The sequence below is a fragment of the Dermacentor andersoni genome, chromosome 4 (genome assembly GCF_023375885.2).
Source record: "Dermacentor andersoni chromosome 4, qqDerAnde1_hic_scaffold, whole genome shotgun sequence".
NCBI classification, from domain to species: domain Eukaryota; kingdom Metazoa; phylum Arthropoda; class Arachnida; order Ixodida; family Ixodidae; genus Dermacentor; species Dermacentor andersoni.
In genome coordinates, this window is record NC_092817.1 from 50554515 (window position 1) to 50577378 (window position 22864).

Here is a 22864-nt window from a genome sequence, read left to right on the forward strand (position 1 = left end):
AACATAAGTTCATGTGCAACGTAAGACTAAAAAAGCAAGAAAACACAAATCCAGGAGTAGAAAATATTAGTCGGTCTTTATTTCCGATAAGAAGAAAAAGAGAAAGACGGGAAAGGAAAAAAAAACAACGGTCACAGACAACTCAGTCCACGCGCGTCTCTTATTCACTGGTTTATTGAAAACAACCAACCAACCAACCAAACAAACAGCGAAATCTAGGAACCCAAAGAAAACAACACAAGAACTATAGATCAATACAAGAAAAAAAAAGTAGGAAGAAAAAGTGTCAACAGCAGCAAAAGCGACGGCTGAAAGAAAAAAAATAGAAACTTGTCCTCTTACAATAAAACATATAGAGGATCAACCCACCGGCACGTGAAAAAAATATACAAGAAAGAAACATAACCAAGACCGTATCAGAAAGCAACTATAAGGTACAGAGAGCTAACTTCACATATTTTTCTTCCCCTTTCGAATGTACAAACATTGCAAATAAATTATTTCATGTTATTTTATTTTTATTTTTTTCTATTTTATGCTCGCGTGCATACTACGGTGGGGTTGCATGGCCTCGTGTGGCGGGGGCTCCTGACAAGATTGGCTTAGAACTGGAGACCACGCATGGGCACAAGTGAAAAATGACTATGCGCGTAATACATATGCATCAAACGAACAAGACAAAGTAATAATAAAGAACACAGAGCCAACGATATACCCTTTGGACACTCGACAGAGATATATCCGTCCCACGTCGGTTACACTGGTACGAGATTTGGATTTCATCTCAGTAAATAATTTGGCTTTGACGATCACTTCGCGTAGAGTGCGACTCCTTAAAGAACCACAGATTTTTGCAGAACTATTTCTTCGAACCGCCCGCTGCGGTAGTGGTTATGGCACTGTGCTTCAGAGAACGATGTCTGGTGCCCGGTTCCTGGCCACCGTGACCACATTCCAACGGCTACAAGAGTGATCGCGCACCTTGCTTTGGGTGCCCGTTTGATTAAGAACCCTCAGGTGGTCTACATTAGCGTCCACTGCAGAATCCTTCATAGCCCAACTGTTGAGCTTCGGGAAGGCAAACACTACAATTTAAGTTTATTAGATCCGACTGTTAGTCCGCTTGTTCTGTAAGAGCCAGAGCGTGAATAAGAGAAAAACAAAAATTTGAGCCTCCATGACGAATGCGTAGTCGCTGATGTTTTGTTTCGATGGGGGGGGGGGGGGGAGGGAGGTTAAGGTAGTTGCCATGGTTCCTGCGGGTCCTATTTTTCGTATCTCTGGTTCAGCATCATGAAGTTCGGTTGATGCGTGCGAATTTTTTCACAAGAAACTACTCACAAATTTCCCGTGCGGACTCGTTCCGGCAGGCGTCCAAAGGGTATTAAAGATTAGCTGCGGTTTGGCTCGGCGAGTTGTACTTCTCCCCAAGACATATCCTATGACACCGTATTGCGATCAGCCGGCGCCTTTCCCCCACAACATCTCGGCATTGCGGCACAGCACGAAGAAGCCACGCTAGTTTTTGTGTCTGCTGAATAATTCAGCGCTCCATCGATTCGAGCCTTAACTGTATACCAAGCGCGCAACAAAAAAAGACTTGGTTCCAGGCGACGTATTAACCGTGGATAATTTTGCGAAGGCTTAGATTACTGGAAGATGTCTTCTTTTTTTCTTTCCGGAGTGCGGGTGGGGGGGGGGGGGGGGCACAAGTGAATAGTTACGTCGATCGAGTGCGTCGCTAGTGAAAATGGTGACAAGAGGCACTTGCGAATATGCGTGCTGTTAGCCGACACAGTGCACCCGGGCAACTAAATGCCACGCGTCTCTATCGCTTCACGTCTTTTGCGAACGCCGAATCGCGCCAGATCAATGCGGGAAAACTTGTCCTATCGGCTGCATCGGTCGTTAGTTCGCCTAAACTATTGAAATCGTCTCGTCTCGCAAGACGTTCGCCGTCATTAGAACGGGAAACACAGGACTAACGATGCTATAGGAAGGTTAAGTTTGAACGATCGCGCTAGATCGAACGCTTATGACTTTAGAACGGCTTGTGCGAGAGATTCGGCGTGCGTGACGGACGGTGATCGACCGCTCGTACAGGACACCATTATTGCCACGTGTAGACGATGCAGTGTGGTGTTATACAGGGAAACCGGGTTAAACGCACCCGTTTGGCAAACATGGAGCCGGCCTGCAAAACGCTCAACGTTATCTTTTGTTAGCAACGTTTTTTTTTTTCTTTTTTGCTATGGCAGTGCTAATCATTTAGATGAAATCCGCTTCATTCGAAGTTGTTAGAGAAAAAAACTAAGCACGCAACGCATTAAATCAATCTGATATTGACAACTTGTTTTCCTTCACGTTTCATCTCACTGGCGGGTACTCGGGAGCTGCGCTCATAAACGGTATATCAGGCTCGTTATGCGGCGAAGCAGAACCAATCAGAGAAGGCTACTACATTGGCAGCCTGACCTGGCGCGACGTTAACCGCAAAGCGGCGGAGTCACGATTGCGTTCGGTGCAGCGAATCACGTCATAGTTGTTCTTTTGAGTTCCGGTTTTCTTTTTTTTTGGCACAGTCCTAACGACGCGTCCTCGACAGCTCGTGCCGTGGGACGCGGTTTACTGCATCGATTTCGTGGCTTCGTCGGCGGTGCCGCAATCCAGGAAGGCTCTGGTGGTACTGTAACAGCACATTGGGCGGCACACCCACCGCCTTCCCGTTGCAGCCGTAGAGACGGCGTGAGGATCGCGGGCGCCGGCTGTACTGCAGGCGCCGCACGTGGCGGTCGCGTTTGGCAATGAGCAACAAAGATTGGCGGGACGAGGAGAGAGAGAGAGAACGAGCGAAAGTACGGCGAGAGGAGGCGCACGCGTACGCCTGCGTACCAGCGGGTCCCGAATGAACAAATGAAAGAAAAGGCAGTGCAACGTAACGACAATACGCTGGAGCAAGTAACAAAAAAAGGGGGGGGGGAGGGGGGAGGACAAACAAGCACACACGTACGCAGAGAGAGAAAGGGTGGTGCGGCGCGATGGCCGCTGCAGGTACGCATGGCGGGCTGCTAGCACGCCGGCTACTCGGCGTCTGCGCGCCTCCCCGCCGCCCCTAGGAACTGGGCCCCACGGCGGGACCAGGTGCGCGGCCTACCGCCACCTGTGCGCTTCGCCGCCGCCGCCGCTGAACAGAGGCGGCGCTGCCTGCCCTGCAACAGTCGAGGCACCGGCGAGGCGACCGCTCACTCGAGCGGCACTGCACCCCTCGCCTCCCCCCTCGACGTCTTCGTCCCCGTCGCGGTAGCCGCTGTGTCGACCATGCCACACACACAAGCACTGCGCCAGCCAGAGCGGCCTCAACAACGCGCGCAGCAGTAATAGTAGCAGAGAGGTATACCCGTATCAAGACATGGCTTAATATTGGTCGCACAGCGGCTATACCGACGCGATAGAGAGTTGCGAGCGAGCGCGAACGGAGTGGCTTTGCCGAAGGTGATCGTGTAATACAGAAAAAATGCCTTGGACTTAAGATTCGACAAGGTGCAGATCGAAAGCCGGACATTTAGGAAATATGGTTTTCAATGTAAGGATAGTCGATAAAACGGAAGCGCCACGTGTTGTGCACTACGCGCTAAACGCGATTGCCGACGGTTCACGTGTTTCCCTTCACGGTTCACGTGTTCAGAATTACAGGGCGGCGTGTGTCTGTTTCCGACACTGGCGGCATTAAATGGCACCAACTGAGCTAGACGCAGCCGGATGAGATATCAACGTTTGAAATTCTGGATCTGTAGAAGTTTGGTAGTCGCCATCACCAGGCAAAAATAAAAAAGTAATAGAAGAGACAAGGAAATTGAGAAAATGAATTCAGATCTTCCTAATTTTGATGGCAGAAGTGGCGGAATCTTACAGGGAGCTTATATCAGCGATGTTTACAGTTAAACAATGCAAAGATCAAATTTATCTTCTGTGTAAAAGTTCAGTCGACCACGGGGAAAGGTAATGCCATAATGTACAAGATGATAAAGAAATCTTAAAACGTGGTAAGTGGAAGACTGTGACAAGAAAACAAGCGACTAGAGAATGAAAACACCAACGAGTTGGCGCATGGGGAGGCTCAAAAGGAGACTAAAGCAGTAAGCGACAAAAATAAAAAATATATATCCCTTAGTTGTTGTTTTTTCTCGCACAGTGCTGTCGTGCTTTCCTTTCATTGCTCTCAATTTGCCGTTACCAAACGGTCTCGCTACGAACCGAAAACATATATACAGCCCGCTTGGCACAAAAACCGTGCGACGATCACCTCGGGCCAGCCACTCTGATTCCGTGCACCTCAGCAGTCATTGGCACACATTGACATTGCGTGTTATATCTAGGGCACCTCCACATACAACCCGAAGGCGGTCTGCTGAGAATCAACGCAAACTCCGGCGAGGGTGGGCAGCGAGGAGACAGACCAACAACGTCTGCCCCGCGGGGACACTTTCTCTCTCTCTCTCTCTCCTCTCCACGGGCTGAGATCACTGACGGAGCGGCTCACGAACACATTCTTTCGAGTCGGCCGCGCGATTGAGCAATGTTGCCAGACTCATCGAGGGCGGCAGGAACCGAGAACAGCGTTTGCCCGTGTAAAACAGGAGACACACACAAGCTGTGCGGGTATTCCTTTTCCTTATTAAAGGCTCCTGAATAGCAGTCGACTCATTATATGCAGCAAACAAATTAGCATTTGCATGCTCTGTCACACTAACTCCGTGCACTGCGGCGAAGACAACCAGCCGTCACCGTCAGGACGCCACTCGTCGACTCTTCACCGCTTATCTTCCCGTGTGCAATGTCAGTTCAATAGAAGGGGCACGACTGGATTAGCATCAAAAGGGCGAGTTTTCGACCCCTGGCTGGTATGCGCAGCCGATTCTTCTCGCTGATCGGATGACAACACCTGTAGCTTTCACAGCAGTGCACGGAGTTGTCAGCCCGCAATATACAGCAACAATTCCTGCGTCACTTGCCGGGTACAAGTTCAATGGAACACTGGTTTCCGGTCGCTCCCGATTTTGTCCAGCACAAAGAACAACAGCCACAGGGCTCTTTCGACGCGTTTAGCGACAGAAATCAACCGCCTGACTGCTACTTCGCCTTTCAATCTCACATATGTAAAGACCAGATTGGCGCGAATTCGAGAGAGGTGAAGAAAAAAGAAAAAAAGAAAAGATGGCGTGTAATCTCGGAGGGCTAAAATGACTAAATGGTTTCTCTATCGACTGCTCCTTGGTCCTATAGTGATGCACTCGTACAACAAGAAACAAGGCGACTTATATTTCTACGCGGAAATGGCACTTGTCAGTTTCAATGGTTCTGGTTCATAACGATCGAGCAAGGCGTGCTTCGTCAACCATTTGGCTTCATCAGATTATCCCTGCTAACTACTTTGCAGACCCAGCCCGTTTCTACAAGAATGGCAGAAGTTAGGTAATAGCATTTTAAAATTATACAAGAAAATAGTTCTGATAGACGATGGACTATATAACGCGCTCTCTCGCATTCTACTCGATCTGTTTTCTTTTTATTTATTTAATAAATTAATGAACAAGCTAACGAGCAGTGTACTCTTTCCCTGGTCGACGCTACTAGTAATGCTATCCGAACGAGCACGCAAGGCACCAAGCGTTATACAACCCGAACCCTTCTCGTCGCCTTCACGTGTAATCCACACCTCAGCTTTCGACTGTATATGGCTGCTGCGACTGTCGCCGCCATCGAGGCAGCTTAGCCCAACTCCTTGCGTTCAAACAAGGTACACTCAAACTCCAAGGTCAGGGAGCTAAAGAACCTCCCCGGACCCTAATAGTACATAACCAGACACATGCAACCACAGCGTGGATTCACGACTGTTAACCGCCACACTTTTTCCAACACAAAAGCAAATGATACCAACCAGCAGCTACGCTAATACTGAGAACCACATACCGCCCCCCCCCCCCCCCCCCAAAAAAAAAAAAATGAGCAAGAAACGGCTGCCGAACTGTGTAGGGCATGATGGGATGGGGCATTTCATTCACACAGCCACGAGGGCGCGTCCCACGCGCTTCGCCGGCGAACCAACGGAGAGATCATACGGAGCTGAAAGCGGCGAGCAGAGCGCCGCACTTCATTGCACGAGCCGCCTACAGGCCGCCTCTCATCGTAACACGCTCCCACACGCGCGCAAGCGCGCGACGCCGAACGCTTGTACCGAACACACCCACCTATATACGCGTTGCCCGCATTCCCGCATATATATGTAGAAAGGACGCTCTCAAACGTCACGTCATAACGATGCCACGCCGCCGCGCCAAACGTATATGCTATTATACACTCGGTACAACATGGCGAGCGGCGTGGTTTATGTATACCCGTATTCACCGTGGACAACGCGCTTGGTGTGGCATGGCCTTCGCGTATCCTTAGCTTTCTTTTCCTTATTTTTGATATTTCGCAAAAGCCTTTGATTCTGGATCCTTTGGAACGAGTAGCGAACGCTTTGCAGAACAGGTTTTGCGGTTTTGATGTATCGCAGAGACAGACGTATACACACAGGCGGGAGCGTTTTCTTTTTTTTTTTTTCCGATAATATAAAGGAAACGGGAGAGCGCGCTGGGAGAATCGCTCGATCCACGCGCCGTGTTGCTCAAGGAGCGGGAAGCGCCTGAACGGAGAGAAAGAAGCCTTTCTTTTTGATGGGCGTGCGCGTCTATGTACCACACAGGTGGGCACGCAAAGGGCGTGGAAACGGAGCCGTGCTGCCGTGTGCTGCTTCCCTATACGTCACTTAACTCTCTCCATCTTTCTTTACAATATGCACACTGCAAATATCTCTGTCTATGTATATATATTTATATAATATATTTATGTATGTATAATATTCTATACGTTCACAAACACCTTCGCAAAATACATACAAGGAAAATAAAGAGCGCGCCACTTTTTTTGATATTCAACCGTCAAAAAACGTTTGATTTCCTCTTTTTAAACCTCGCTCGATACCCGTTGGCAGGCACACTCACACTCGCTACAATCGTCGAGTGGCAAATGGTGTCCACACAAGTCCGTTACAACACACGCACGCGGGTCTCCCCGCTTATATAGTGGAGCACAACGACGGTCGGCACGCCCCGCACTGGACAGGCGGCCTCGCGGAACAACGAGGCAGGGGAACTGGGGGGAGGGTTTAACAACGGGAGACGCCGACATGGGAGTCCGTGCGAGGAAGTGCAAAGATACTTCCTCTGCTCCGCCGGAGAGGAAGGGGCCGCAGCATCGGGCTAGGACGAGGCGGCCAGGGCGAAGGATCCGTTGCTCGTGTTGTCACCGTCGTGGTCCGGCGAGCTGGACAGGCCTCGCGCCAGGACGGGCGGGAGCACGTGCGGCAGCGCCAGCCCGTGGGCAAGGCCCCGGCGCCGCACCAGGTCGAGCTGGAAGCCCGCGGCCAGCCGGTCCTCGAGCCGCTCCCCCAGCCGGTGGTGGTCGACGGCAAGACGGTGGTCGATGCCGACGCCCAGCCGGTGGTCGACCGCCGTGAGCCGGTGGTCCACGGCCGCGAGTCGGTGGTGGTCGACAACGCCCTGCAGCCGCTCGGCGAGCAGCTCCTTGCGTCGGTGGTCGTGGTTGATGCGCAGGTCTTGCTCCTCTTCCTCGGGTTCCTCCATGATGTCCTCTTCGCCGTCCTCCTCGTCTTCGGGAGCCTCGGAGTCGGACCGCGAGCTGGACAGGTCGAGCACGCCGGGCGTCGGGTAGCGGTACGGCGTCGACGGCAGCAGCAGCGGCGTTGGCGACATGGACATGTCCAGCGGCTCGGTCTGCTCCGTCTCGAGGAACAGGTCGCGCTGCTGTGGCGTCAGGATGCGGATCGTGTGGCGCGGCTTCCGCCGGCTCTTGGGCGGCTCGCCGGGAGGTCCCCCGATGACCGAATGGGCCGCGGGCGGGATCACGGCGGCGGCTGCGGCGGTGGGCGAGAGCGCGGCGGCAGCGGCCAGGCTGTTGTTGACGGGCACCGCGGCCGTCGCAGCCAGGGAGGAAGGCGGCGAGACGGCCACCTCGTAGGCGCGGGGCCTCCGGCCGCGGCGCGGCTTGCCGGCGTTCGCCTCGTCCTTGGGGCACTTGTGGTGCATGAGGTGGTGGCGGCGCCTGAAGCGGCCCAAGCAGAGCTGGCACTCGAACGGCTTCTCGCCCTTGTGGATGAGCATGTGCGCCTTGAGCTGGTTCGAGTCGGAGAACTTGGAGTCGCACAGCTCGCAGGCGTACGGCCGCTCTCCGGTGTGCACCCGCAGGTGTCGGCGCAGGTTGGCCACCTGCACGAACTGGCGGTCGCAGTGCGTGCAGTGGTACGGCTTCTCGCCCGTGTGCAGCCGCATGTGCGTCTTGAGGTGGTGGTCGCGCGTGAAGCGCTTGTGGCACTCGCGGCACTCGAACGGCTTCTCTCCCGTGTGCGTGCGCTCGTGGTTCTGCAGCACATGCTTGTAGCCGAAGCATCGCCTACAGACAGTGCAAGTGAAGACCTTGTCGCGCGGCGCCTCGCGTCGTCCCAGCAGGTTCGAGAGGAAGGCCAGCTCTCCCGTCGTCGAGGATGCGGCGCCCGGGAGCGGCGGGCTGCGCGAGCCTCCGCCGCCGATGCCGCCGGCGCTCGACGGCGCCGAGGAAGAGCCCGCCGCGCCGTTGCCGCCGCCGCTCGTGGTGCTCGCCGCGCTGCCGGGGCTGCCGCCGTTGCTGCGACATTCCTCGGCCTCACTGGCCTCTTTCATCGCACTCCGGTGACCTGCGCGCAACGGGAGAATCATGGGCGAATGAATGAAGAATCCCATTGGCAGCACTGCGGGGTCGGGAAAAACAGCGCTTAAAATCTATTTATCGTGGCTTCTTATGAAAGCTTGGCGCGAGAAAAAGGGACAGAACAGCGTTAAGATGGAGCGAGTTGCAGTATGTTCCATATAGTCCGTCAGCGGTTAATGCAATCCGTAATTAAGTGAAAATATGAAGGATCCATCGCGGCAGTCATATTAACGATACCGATGCGGGGGTCCCTCCATGCTCCTTAACTTTGGGCGATGCGAAATGTCATTCTCTTTTTTAAAAAGAAGAGGAGATCTAGCACTGTACAGAAAAAAATATGTCAGTGTTTAATACGTGAAACCGCATGCACACCGCGAAAGGAAGTTTCCGTGAACACTGATTCACATAGTAATAGGCAGGAATCCGATAGTCGCTCCTTGCTACCTCAAGCACAATAACATCGCATCTGAAAACGCAGGACAGGCGACAAACCCATCGCGATTACTCGGTTTTAAATCGTCCCAAAACTGGTACTCGACAAGCAACAATTACTCAGGAATCGCATACGACCGCGTAAATCGGACGGGCATGTGAAGACAAGACGTGAATAATAATGTGAATAATGTAAGGGCATGTGAAGACAAGACAGCGCTGAAATAATGTCAACTCAATGTCCAGCCGCAAGTCTCTGACCAGACATTCGTACACTTACTTGAAAGTTTGGTAACTGTTTGTGTACACATCGCAGACGCCATCACCCAATAAGATCTGCTCACTCAAATGTACTTGCGTGAATCTACTGCTCAGTTGACACTACTGACATTTATATCTGGATCTGTTGAGGCGGGCTGCCAAACACATCACGTCACGTCTCATCGAAGCCCACGGGGTGCGACAATCGAAGAGGACCTTGCATTACAGTTCATTACAGTCACTTTTCATTCTATTTCTCCAACCACTTTAATAACATGAATACCCCGAGCTTTTGAAAAACAAGAGATGTTTCTCTCCTCATTTTGTAGCAGTCAACTCGGCGAGCTGCAAGAACTAAGAGGGGCTCGATTTTTTTTTTTTTTTGTAAGTTACTACCCCATGAAGCTATAGTGCGCGTGCACAAATACCCCAGAAAGTATACAGGAGGACGCCGCGTTTACCCAGTGGTTGAACATCGCACACGTAATACGGAAGACGTGGGCTCCCTTCCCACGTATACAGCTGCGACAAGTTGTCTTTTCACCCACTTTCATTTCCCTTATTATTTTTATACATTCCAGTCAAAATAGACAGGTAATTTTCCTCAGTGTTTCTCTGGCTTCACTGCCCGTTGGCTTCACGAGGTTGCAGGAACTGAAGCGCACGAATTCCACCGAGCATCCTTGTACAAAAAACACAGTCGCGGACTCGTACGCACTATACCAGAGCGACGCGCGAAAAGTCGGAATCCATCCAAGTGAGCGGCGGCCACCAGAGCCGTCGCCGAGCACACACGTACCCCATGGAAGCCCGTCTTGAGGCAGCTGTCGCACCGTTGTTGCACGCGCCCGCCGCAGCGGGAGGAGTGCGGAGAGCTGGCCCAGAGAAAGGGTGGCGATGCGGTGGCGGCACGGAAGCGACGCGCCGCGCGGGCACTTCGGACTGCGTAACCGGACGACGACCACCGCACAACACGGCCGACCTTGACGCCACCCTCGCTCAGCGGGAAGTGACGCGAAAGGAGGTCTGCAACGGCGGGACCCTCCTCTTCCAGAAACGTGGGGAACGAACGAAAAGAAGACGTGTCGGGACGCCGCAGTCGGCTCAGCTTCGCAACCCGGAGAGCCAAGAGAGAAAGAAAGAAGAGGTCAACAAATAAAGAAAAAAGGAAAGAGAAACCAGAAACAGTCACACGGGGACACCATTGTACCAAAGGCGCGTCTCTTGGACAGGAAGGGAAAAACGGAGGGAAGGAAGAAAGATGGCCGTGCCTCGGGGGAAGGGGTGCACGAGAGCGTGAGGAGGGGACAAGCCGAAGAAGAGGAGAAAAAAAAAAACCGACTCGGCCGCGCAACTTCTGTCATCCAGACCCACCGAGGAACACTAACAAACAAATGAACGGACGCAGCTCACTCCTGCAATGGGTCAGACTCGCCGGCAAAATCGGCCGTACGCCAACCCCCCTCCCCCCCCCAAGTCCGCTTCCCCGAGCCAAGCAGCCCAAGCAAGCCCTTTTGCCTCTTACACGAGGACGTACATCTAGATAAAGAAAGAAAAAGAGGTATAAGAAAGGAATCGCCGGCATGTACACAGTGTAGCCGAAAGGGGCAAGTTGTGAAGGGGGATAAAAAAATGCAGAGGAAAGAAAGAAAGAGCGGGGTAAGCGAAAGCTACACCGGAGATGGACTCTTCCCCTCTGCCGCCGAAGAGAAAGTACAGATACGGAGGAGGCTTCTTTCGTTTTCAGAGGCCGTTTAATTAGAGGCGTCGAGAGACGAGCCGAAGAGAAGGAAACAAAGGAAGGAGGCCACTTGTCGTGCTCGCCTCCATTGTGCGGTCCGCGTGGCCTCGTCGGCCCCCCTTTGTGGCATCCCTGCATTTGCTCGCTACACACTTGAGAGGTGAGGGGGAAAAGGAGCGGCATGGGTGTTCTGCAGCGCGTGCGTGCGTGCGCGCAATCATGTCGTCTTCGGGAAAACGGCGGCGCTCGCGGGCTTGGAGCACAAGCCCTTCTCCCGTCGTATAAAGGGTTCGCCTCCAAAAAAAAAAAGGGAGGGGGGGGGGAAGAAAAGGAACAACCGGAGGCGACAGATACGCTAGAATAGGACGACGGACGGGGAGCTCGGAGTGGGACAACTGCTTGAGAAGCGGCGTTTCTTTACTCTTTTCTCTCTATCCTTCTTTCTTTCGGCGTGGCCCCAGGAAGTGCAATTAGACGTGTAGCTTGGCCTACTGCTACGCCAACAATCCCTTTCAGACTTTGTCTCGGCCGACAACGGGGGGGCATTGCGTCGCCTCGTCGTTGACGCCTGCTCGTGCAGCCGCAGGGGTGTACATACGGTGCGTGGCGAGCCTTCGCGGCGTTGAAAAAGGCTCGCGTGACTCGGGTGTTGTCGGCGGGCTGCCTTTCAACTTCTCTCGTCTTCTCTCCGTTGCGTCTCACTCCGGTCTCCCCTGACAGACTGTTTTTTTCTTTTCTTTTTTTTTGCCTTGACCTCGTACACTTGTCCCCGTTTTGAGGCGCCTTCCTCCCTATACACTACCCTGTCGTTAGGTATAGTTCTTTTTTTTTTCTCCTTTTCTTTCTTCAGTCGCTTTTGATCTTCCTTAAGCCGCTCTTCCCTAAGGCGTTAGAGATAAGAAAAGAGAAAGAAAGAGAGGAATTACGGGGCACCGAAGAAGTGACTGATTCTTTGTGCGTGCAAGTGTACGGTGTCCACAGACAATAAGTATGCGCACGCGTGAACATCAAAGGATAAAAGCCGACCGCACGGCTATGATTCGAACGTGGCAGCTAGGCGGAGATGCAGCGCTCGAAAATTAACGAGCAAGAGCTTCGCGGCTTGTAATATGTAACGGAATGCCGGAATCGGTTCTACAACTATATAGCTACGTAACTTAAGAGGGTACTGAAGGGAAAATTTAGACGAGGTGTATTATCAAATTACGCTTCTATATTAAGAAAAAGCTATGCTCTTACGGCGAGAGAAGGTGTGATAAGGCAGAACAGATGCAAAATCGAAAGATGGGTAGCCACGCTATCATAAAGTACCCGCCATAATAGCTTGCCGTAAAGATAGACTACAGATTGTAAAGGAGCTAAATACTGAACTTGTTTCGAGAACTATAACACCGACATGCAGGCGGCTCCAATATGAAAAAAAGAAGTACTTTGGAATGAATGACGCGAAAGTGACGTATATTGACGTTATATGGTTTCGTCACAAAATTCAAGCAATGGAAGTTTCGTCTTCACTTTCTCTTGTAGTAAACAACGTGTTACCAGCACTTTATCAAAAATATGCTTTTGAAAGAATACTTCATCAGTGTAAGCTCATTCAGTATTTACCCGCTGTGGTATACAAGTTCTAGGCCACATGTTTATTTATTTATTTATTTATTTATTTATTTGGTCATACTGTTAAACATGTTAAACTGTCATACATATTAAGCTTAAATGAAATTAAACTTCACAACTTAAAAATAAAAAAGAAAAGAAAACTACTTGTTGAATGCAATGCCATAAAAGTATTTCGCATGACATCACCATAGCGCCACTTATTCATGAGAATTATCTGCGAGGGCATGCCCTCTTGCTTAGTGACTGTCCGTGGCCAGCTTAAAATACAATCATTTGTTGATTTTAGTGATCGCGTTCGTGTTAAGCATTTTTCATTTGTCGAAGAAGTAATCGCCGCCGCATCGAGTAATATAGCTCGAAGCTTATAATTGTGCTATCTACCACAAACAGTTCCTTATAAGTGTTTGCTGCACGCAGCCAAGGAAAGGAAAAAAAAAAACCTATATAGTATAATACAAGCTGCAAATTCTGCTGTTAATGCGCGTGCTCGGCTGCGGAAATACCAAGCCTTTTCTCATATATATATACTGTGCACTTTTGAAGGTAACAGTACAACAGCGTTTTCTTTTTGGACTGTAAAAGTTGCAGCAGGTGCATAACCGAGACGGCCGGTTCCGACCGTTCAGAATTGTGCAGCAGTGCTTTAGTTTTTCCTTATTAACACACGGTGTCGTTTATTGTTACCAATAACCCGATGTGTTCCACAGATCCGGAACATTATTTATTTCATTGGCAGAACACATTCCACCTATAATACGACCTCGCGATGCTGCGGCAAATAATTTCATCTGCATGCAAGTGGCAACGCCCGTGAACAAAGGGAACAGGAGTTTGATTGATTGACGAATCGACTAATTTAATATCTGATAATAATGACATTGTAAATAATGAAGGCTGTTTTCGTGATAATATATATGCACGTAAAACAGGTTATATTTTGGTTCGGATACGCTAACACGCAGAAAAAATGCAATTTTAACGACTCTTTCGTGCTGTTTAATATTCCCTTCATTCTATTTATTCCTTATTTTCGGGAACAACTTATTTACTCAGTATTATTAATGACAACACGCTACGGCGGCAGGCTGTGTACGCTGAGCACGCCCCGCCATCTGCCGATGGTGCGATATTCTGCATATATTGTGAAATACTGCCATATGTATTGTTAAATTAGTTCTAATTGGCTGAGAAGACGACTATATACGCCCTCTATGCTGGGCTTAAAGCGTCAACATGACGGAATTTGCCGTCCAAAATGGAAGTCCAGTTCCGGCTTTGCGTCTGCATTCTATATAGGTATACTCAGTTAATGCAGGCGATTACGAAAGCGGCCGCTCGGCAACACCAGTTAGCATATATAGTCGTGGAGTGACGGTCTCACTGTAACGAGCATGATCGCAGACACTGGGCGCTATATAACGCAAAGCTGTTCTAAATTTTTCTATTACAACTCTGCAACCAGCCCTCCGCGATTGGTCAAACACTTTTTTGGACCACCCCCGCTTCACTTGTCTCTCACGCGACGTCGCGAAAACCGTGATAACTCCCCATCTGATATGATGTGTACACACTGATTATGAATTATTGGACCGAACAAAAGAAAAGAGTTATTTCTCAATCCACGCCTTTTCGTCATTAGCCCTCGGCTATTGGTCAAAAGGTTTCAGGCTGCACCCACTTCACCTGCCCGTCATGCGACATCACAAAACCGCAAAAACTCACCGCGTGAAGTGACGTGTATACGCGTTATAGATGCATTAATATGCCGCACAAAACTTAATTTTTTTCTGCATAGTCGCAGGCTGCCCCGTTCCGAAAGGAATAAAGGATGGCTGCCGCCGATCTCTCATGTTGAATTCCAATGGCGGAGTCGGAGCAAGTTTTTCTGCTCGTTTCGGAGCAAGTTTGTTCCAATGACAGAGTGAGGACGGGAGTAAGGTGAAGTTCCAATTAGAGAGTCAGAGGGGATTCAGAGCGGGAGTCACTTCGTGGAGCAGGAAAAGATGCTCCGCCAAAATCGGCGGAGTGGACCGGAACTCAGCGTGACGTATTTCCTTTACCACGTTTGTCTGCTGGGAGGCGCCACCAGTCACGACTCGCGAGGAAGCAAAAGCTGCTGCACGCTTGGCGAGATATCCATTCCGCACTTTAAAAAAAAAAAAACAGGTGAACGGCGCTGAAGAGACAAGTGACCGTGCGGCGGTGCTGGGAGCAAACAGCGGAAGGAAATGACAACACGCAAGGCATCCTGGGCAACTCGGAGATAGAAGTTCCGCTTCCGCCTTGCTCCGGCGGCGCAGGTTGTGTTCCACTCGCGGATTTGGAGGCGTTGCTCTGCGCCAGAGTCGAGTGCTCGCTCGCGGAGTCCGTCGGCTGCTCCGACTCCGCCATTGGAATTCAACAGCAGCCACTGCATGGCTACTCGCACCTGCCGGAGAGCATGGGTTCATTTGCGTATATAATAAAACTTTTTGCGTGACCATGTAACGTTTGCGAGCACTTTCGGCACGTTTACGACCTCGTTCTGCCAACTCTTCTTTGCTAAGGATCCGTTTTAGCGTCATTCTTAAGCTTCCGTTGCATGCCGCCGCGATTTTCGACCAGCCACCGGAAGAAGCAGACCAATCGCAGACGCCGGCACCGAAACTCATCTGGTTATAGATTTTCATTTGGTTATAGATTTTCGATGTAGTGGCTCGGCTCCATCGAATCCCTCTCCACTTGAGCGTGCTCTTCGCCTCTTGCCAGCCGATTAGGTAAGACAAGCCGCTCAGTGCAGGCAATGTAATTCGTTTTTCAAGCAAACAAAAGTGACCTCCTATGAACGAGGAGAGCATATGATTGGTCTGTTCAGACAACCCTGCGGGTCACCGCCCGATGCTTACGTCGGCGGTTACGCAAATGTGACGTCAGGAGATAGGAATGAAAATGTATTGGAATAGTTTTACGTTATATATAGGGCCCAGTATATATATATATATATATATATATATATATATATATATATATATATATATATATATATATATATATATATGCATGATCGGTGGCATCTGACGCGACCGCAATTTGTCACATTCAGTGTTGCCGGCCATTCCGACGCTCTCAGTAACCTGAAGGGCGAAATAGACTGCGATATGAAGGGAACAAACAAACGAAATAATGAACGAAGGAACCAACTAAATAACAACACTGGCCTGAAATCGAACTTGCGGTTATGGACTTTTCCTTGTAGCCATGCATGCGACAACAACGTACAACTTTCGAAGCGGCAAAATTATGACTGAGTTCCTAATTAACACTTTCAGGCGCGTTCTTCAATATATATAGCGTTTAAAGCCACTAATTAAATTACCAGCGCAGGACGAATGCGCGGTAGAATTTGTGTTATACGCCGACCTTATGTGAAACATGCAAAAAGGAAGTTCAAACAACAAGTTTGACATGCTTCTCTGTTAAAGAACGCGCGGTAATTTACTCCAATAACCTGTTCAAATATCTTAGTCATATAATGTGGCACAGGATAAAACTGCTTACATCATTGTAAAAATAAATATATGCTTGAAATTCTAGTTCAATTATCCTGCGGACGAAATGCAGATTATCTGATTGCAGATTCACAATGTCTTCGTTTTTCAGCATCATGCATGGTACTCCCGTTATGACTCCCGTTAAAGCACAGACAATAACGGGCTTTAATAAGCGCGGCCTATGCTTGTCAGCAACGCAAGTATACGTTGCCCCGTTAGCAATGATGATAATTTCACCGCAACGTTGTCTTAACAATAGAATAATTTCTTTGTTCAGTAATTATTGCACTTTGCGCGAAGCAAACACGTTTTTGTTGCATTCGCATTGTATACATGTGCGCGTGAATCGACGTATATTACAACGCCACAATGTTAAAAGAGCATATTTAAGGAGATGAAAGCTGCAGACATCGGCCCTTCGCCTACACCACCTGGTATACCGGTTAAGCATGCAGGCTATGAACTATCGCACGTTGGTATCGCACGTATCACGTCACGACCGTCACTATACCTGCGGTGCGCTGTTTGCGAATGTAACCGAGCTTCAAGTTGGCACTTCAGAGGGCGGCGTCAACCCGGTCAAAGGTATGCGGGCTTCGTCCATGTCTATAGTCGACGACGAAAAACCGGTACGGACGCAAATCGCACGGAATCAAAGGGAGATCGCCCGGCTGGCTAGACCGGACTCTCGCGTGATGCAAGCAGGTTACGTATAATCCGGCTCGCACGAAAACAAACGGCAAAACGTACGAGTCAGATTAATGATTCCGGTGGGAGGACTCCTCGCCTCTCCTTACCGTATTCATCTCGGCGAAACACTGCGCCGGCTGGCCACCCTTGCATGCGTCGTCCGCTCTTGCGCACAAATGCCCGGTGCGACCAGTCGTTGCGGCGCGAAGAATCATTTGTTCGCGGACGAACTGAGCGTACTGCGACCGCATACTGCCGCCGACGCCGAGATAGCAGACAGTTCGAGCGGAGAACGCACGTACGCACACACAAAAGAAGAAATAAGAGAGAAAATGCGAACGGAAAGCGAGACAAATGTAGGGGGGAAGGAGGGAAAGAAAGAAATGAGAGCGCGCAGCGGCAGATGGTTTGTAACCCGAACCTCGACGGCCGTCGAAAGATGGCGCTGCGCCGTTCTGAAGGGACAGCTGAGTGCGGCACTGCCGTTGCTGCCGTCGGAGAGCGCATAGTCCGCTCCGCTATCGGTTGGTCCGGCGATGCTCTGCTGTATTTCGCAAAGCGCGAGATGCGTGTACACACCGCACCAGACAGCTAAGTGCGCTGGGGAAGGGGGGGGGAAGAAGGGGGGAAGAGACAATCGGCGGCTTGCGGTGCAGCCGTCCAATGCGAACAAACCAGCGACAGTGCGCGCCCGCGGCGCCGGCGTTTCAGCCCCGCAACTACTGCCAGGCGCGCGGCTCCGCCTCTCGCATCGCAACGGGGGTGGAGCAACCCTTTCATTGGGAGCAGAGCGTCGACAGCGGTGTGAGGGGGGCACGGCGAACGAGTCGACGGCGCGTTGTGGAAAAAAAGCTTTCCCCTTCGGCGCCGCGCCTGGCAACCCCATCATGCCAACAGGCCAACCCTCTCGCTACGAGCCCGACCCCGCCGCTCAGCCAGCCACAGCTCACGAAAGAGACACAACCCCTTTCGTACTCCCCCCCCCCCATCCCCCCTCTTCCGCAACGCTGTAGAGATAGGTGCGGAGCTGCGGCGGCGACGTATAGGAAGCGGGTGCCGAGTGGAGTAGACGGGATTGGGAGGGAACGGGGGGGGGGGAGGGGAGGACGAAGGCCAGATCTCCGGCGAATGCGAGACCCCCTTTATCACGCGCGAGCTATCGGAGTGGGGCTCGCCAGAGAGAAAGGGTGGAAAGACCTTGCGTAGCGAGCGAGAGCGGCAGCCGGCGATGCGGAAGGGTTTTTGCGAGGCAAGTGCAAAGGAGACCGGCCGGTTGAGCAGGAGGGGGTTGATGCGCCCAGGCGACCTGTTGCGCCGCGACTTCCGCATTCGCGGCGATCTCTTCGCTGCCGCGCATTGCGCAATGGGAAGCAGCGCCAGGGGTATATATAAATGAGCAAAACTCGCGGGCAGCACGCAATTACTGGTAATAACTCAGGCCCCAGACGGGTGTGCGTATACTACGCATGCTCGCCGGTCTGCAACGGGCGCGCGCGCTGCGTGTATAATCCGTTCGTATAACGAAGCGTGCAGAAAGACCGCAGAAGTCGTCGTCCTCCTAAGCACCGCAGAGCGCCACGGGCGCGAAGCGGTTGCTCGCGCATTTCGCAAGCGGGAATGTATACACGTGCCCGGTTACAGAGTGCACATCTGAGGCATGCGTTGTAATCCGACCATCGATCGAGGCGTCGGTCGGCGTTCGAGCTGTACTTTCCATCGGTCTGTGCTGGGATCGTATAATTCCCGAATTGGAAGCAACGGTCGTGAATGCGCTTTATATACAGCCGATCGTACGACCTTCGCTTGCGGACGCGGTTGTCACCGCTTCACAACGAGTGCGAAGAAACGGTTTTCATGCCTAAATTTCGCGATTAGCACCTTCAATTCTTTAATCTGCACAACGGGGTCGAAAACCGTCCATCTACTTTCTTTTGCTATATGCATGTGCCCCTTTAGCGAGGATAGGTTCACTCTGTGCTATAGACGATAATACGATCTTTGACAATAAATGTGAAGGTATACCTTCGGATGCTTTGGCGCTATTGGTAGTGCGAAAACTCGCATCTGTTTGGCATTTACCAGAACTTAGCTGCTGTCGCTTGCAGAATGCGTGTACATGGTCGAAACACCATAGCATCATGAGTGAAACAGGCTATATATCCTTTTCAGTACTCTTTTAATTTTTACATCTGCGGAACTAGCTGCTCTTCGCGCTGCACTTTGTTTCGTCAATCGGGAACCACCTCGACAATGGTCAATTTTCAGTGACTCAAAGGCAGCCCTACAATCTGTGCTATCAGCTCTGCGTCGTGGGCCATTTGAACAGCTCGTGCTCGATATTAGATGCCTACTCATACATCACATGAGAAAGGATATCACGTGACGTTTCAGTGGCTGCCAAGTCACTGCGGCGTCATAGGAAATGAAGACGCCAATAAAGCCGCTCGGACAGCTCTTGAAGACACACAGGAAGAGGCCACACCACTTTCACGGTCCGACGCAGCCAGCAGACTTCGAGTGCTTGCACGGGAGATCACGCTTTCTCTATGGTGCACACCAAGCAGCCAGACCAACCGGAGCAATCGTCAACACGACCTGCCCTCCTTGATGCATTTCTGTATGCCAACTGGACTCCGCCGAAGTGAGGCCACCCTACTTTATCGCTTATGGCTAGGGGTGGCCTTCATGAAATCTTACTCGTTTCGCATTGGAATGGCCGACAACGCTCTCTGCAATGCCTGTCTTTGCGAGGAGACGCTGGAACACATTCTGTGCGACTGTCCTGAATATAATGTTCAGGGACAGTTCCTGGCATTCGTTCTAGCGCACGTTGACAATATACCATTGTCAGTTGCAACTATTTTCACATATCGCCGACAGAAGATATTCGCAGCTGAAGGCGACGAAGGGACTACTTCGGTTTATGGAGACGGGCTTGGACAAGCGGCTGTGACAGTGATGTCCCGTACCGCGCAAGAGTGACCGACTGTAACTAACGATGTGTGTGCCGTGTTATGTGCTCTCTATCTCTTCTCCCCATCTTTCATCCCCCCCCCCCCCATCCCGCTCCCATGTGTAGGGTAGCAAACCGGTTAAGCTAAACTGGTTAACTTCCCTGCCTTCCTTCTCCATTTTTTCCTTCCTTCCTACCATTTAATTTTTTTTATGTCCCTCACTATATCTGTGGATATAGCGAGGACATCGCTCAGTCTGTGACGAGGAAGGTGGCGCTTATATAGAGCGGATAAACGGAAAACACGCGACGCCCCACTGAGCTGCTGCTGTCCTCGACTTCTTCGGCAGTCTTCGCCTCCGACAAGGTCCCTTTTACCGCCGCATCTAAAAATACTTCAGCCGGCCACAAGTGTCGTTTAACCCGAGGCTCTCCCTCCGCGCGGCGGCAAACACGCAGGCGTCACGTGAAGTGTCATTCAGACCTTTGAGTCTCGGGTAAACAGCCAGCGACGATGTTCCTCAAAGCCCTTCTGCGGCGGCTGCTGATAGGGGCGCGAGACGCGCCCGATTGGGCTGCAAGGTGACGTGGAAACAAGCGCCTGCAGACCCCCCTTTCGACCTCCCCGCTCCCGAAGCGGCACGTATGGTATACATGCACTGCGCGCGCAAACGCGTCCTACTTTCTGCCTCTGATATCGCACATACGCGGCGCCGACGGGAATGGTGACGAGGACTGCGCGACATATGCCACGCGCGCACTGTGTGGCCCCATAACACAGGATGCCGAACATAAAGCTTTTCTTTTTTGATTATTATTATCATTATTTTATCTTGTGACCGCGGGCACATCTCGGTGCGCTTCTAAAACCCAGAATGAGCGAATTTAACCTGCTTGCTTTGCATCCATCGCGTCGTGTCGATAACTATCCACGTGCAAATATTCTTTGACGGAAATATATATAGATACTATATAGAATCGCGTAAGCTTGGGGCGAGTTTATATGACTTCATGATGTGTATAATATATATATATATATATATATATACACGTGGACAAAGTATACGTGGACACAGTTGAAGAAAAGACAGGACAAGCTCGAAAGTCTTTTCTTCCCCTGCAGCTATACGCTTCTTTTTTTTTTTTTTCGCGCTGTAAAGCTACATCACGAAATGGAAACGAATTATCGCAGGGATGATGTGCTGCAGCTGTGCGAGCTCGCACATAATCGATCATCTGTATAGCTGTCCCAACAGGTCCAGGTTTAATGTAACTCCGCTGGAGACGCGTATACAGTACATACATATGAAGGCACCCTGGCATATATGTTCATCATGCACAGAACATATGTATATACCCACTTCTACACGAAATAAAATTATTTCGCCATCTCGATGCGGCAGCTGTATACAGTAGATGCGCGTCTCAACATACTTCTTCGGAAGCATATATAGCGAAATCGTCATGGAGCTCTGAAGCTTTCCGCTGCCGGATCTCAGTCGGGCCCGTTATATACCAGAACAAGCACACACGAAGCTCGGAATTTTCCCAGACGCGCAATCGGAATGCGCGCGTGTATACCTGCCTTCCGAGCACGTCAGCGCGCGCGCGTATATCCGTAAACAAGCTGTTACCATGCGGAGCGCAGGAATGGGCCCGCGCTTTATTTGCGCTGCTCCGGAACCAATTGAAAGTGAGGCGAATCGGTGTTGGACAATGACCGTCCTTCCCGCGCGCGCCTGCAGCTAACGGTAGATAGGCGGTATCTCAAGGCAAACCTGACTCACCGTTGCCGCCCCGCAGTCGCCATCGCCGGGTATGCGTGACTGTACGCGTCCTCTATTCCGAGAGAACAATGCGCTGTTGCGCTCATGTATGACTGAGGTAAAAGCTGCCCCGCGAGCGTGAAACTTCTCCGTGACTGCAAGGCGCTTTGCAGTATGCATAAGGCTGTCGCGATCGTCCGCCGCCAATGATGAAAAATTTTAGGACAAAAGCGGTCACATGAACGGCAGCTATTATATATCCGGTATTGGGCGAGTGCAAAACACAGAGAAAAGGGCCGGTATTTTGTAGCGATGCCTTTTCCGATTCTATGCTTTTTCAGGCTTTTCGCGCTTGACCAGTGGTCAGAGCGACAGTCTGCCCACATTATCAACCGGATCAGGCGGCCGTGTGTGTTGGATGATAAGAATAGCATAGAATAAGGCATGAGGCATCGCTACAAAATAGCGGCCAAGGTGTATACGAATGGGGAAGGAGGGTATACACTGCAGCAATTTATTGGTGCCTGCCAATTATCAACTATTCAATCGGGGCACAAGCATATAAGATACCTGTGCGACACAGAAAGAAAAGCCAATGTGTGTACACAGTGCACGCACAAAAGCGAAAACGAATAAACGAGCACGTAAACTATATATATCCGTGGAGGCGTAAAACCCGGAGAGAGCATCTTAATAAGGAACTCCTCGCGCACGCATGCTGCCGCTTCGGCGGTGGGTATATATACCGCGTGGTTTTACGGAGACACAGGACAAACGGATCGTCTCGGCTCGACGTATCTGACGCCAGGCGCAGTTCTTTTTCGGCAGTGGGGGAGAGCGACGACACGGGTTTGAGCGAGCGCGAGGTCGTCGCATGTTTGTCGGGAGAGAGAACGGACGCTATCGCCGCACGCACACACACCCGCAGGGTCGCGTGCGATAACGACTATCACAGCGCATCCAATCACCGCTCTCCAAGTGCGCTGCTTGCACTGCAGCCCATTGCCATTGGCGATATGTACGTGTATTCTATCTGTCGCGCAAAAGGCCCATGCACGTCTGA

The 22864-nt window shown here is 51.1% G+C and overlaps 1 protein-coding gene across 1 annotated transcript in view; it reads right to left on the reverse strand.

The window, feature by feature from the left end:
* Positions 1-6858: 6858 nt before the first annotated feature.
* LOC126537126 (uncharacterized) overlaps positions 6859-22864 on the reverse strand; it is a 150338-nt gene continuing 134332 nt past the window's right edge. The window contains exon 4 of the mRNA XM_050184280.3: positions 6859-8794. Within this exon, the coding sequence (XP_050040237.1) occupies positions 7305-8794 (1490 nt within the window). The 3' untranslated portion in view covers positions 6859-7304. The remainder of the gene's footprint in view (positions 8795-22864) is intronic.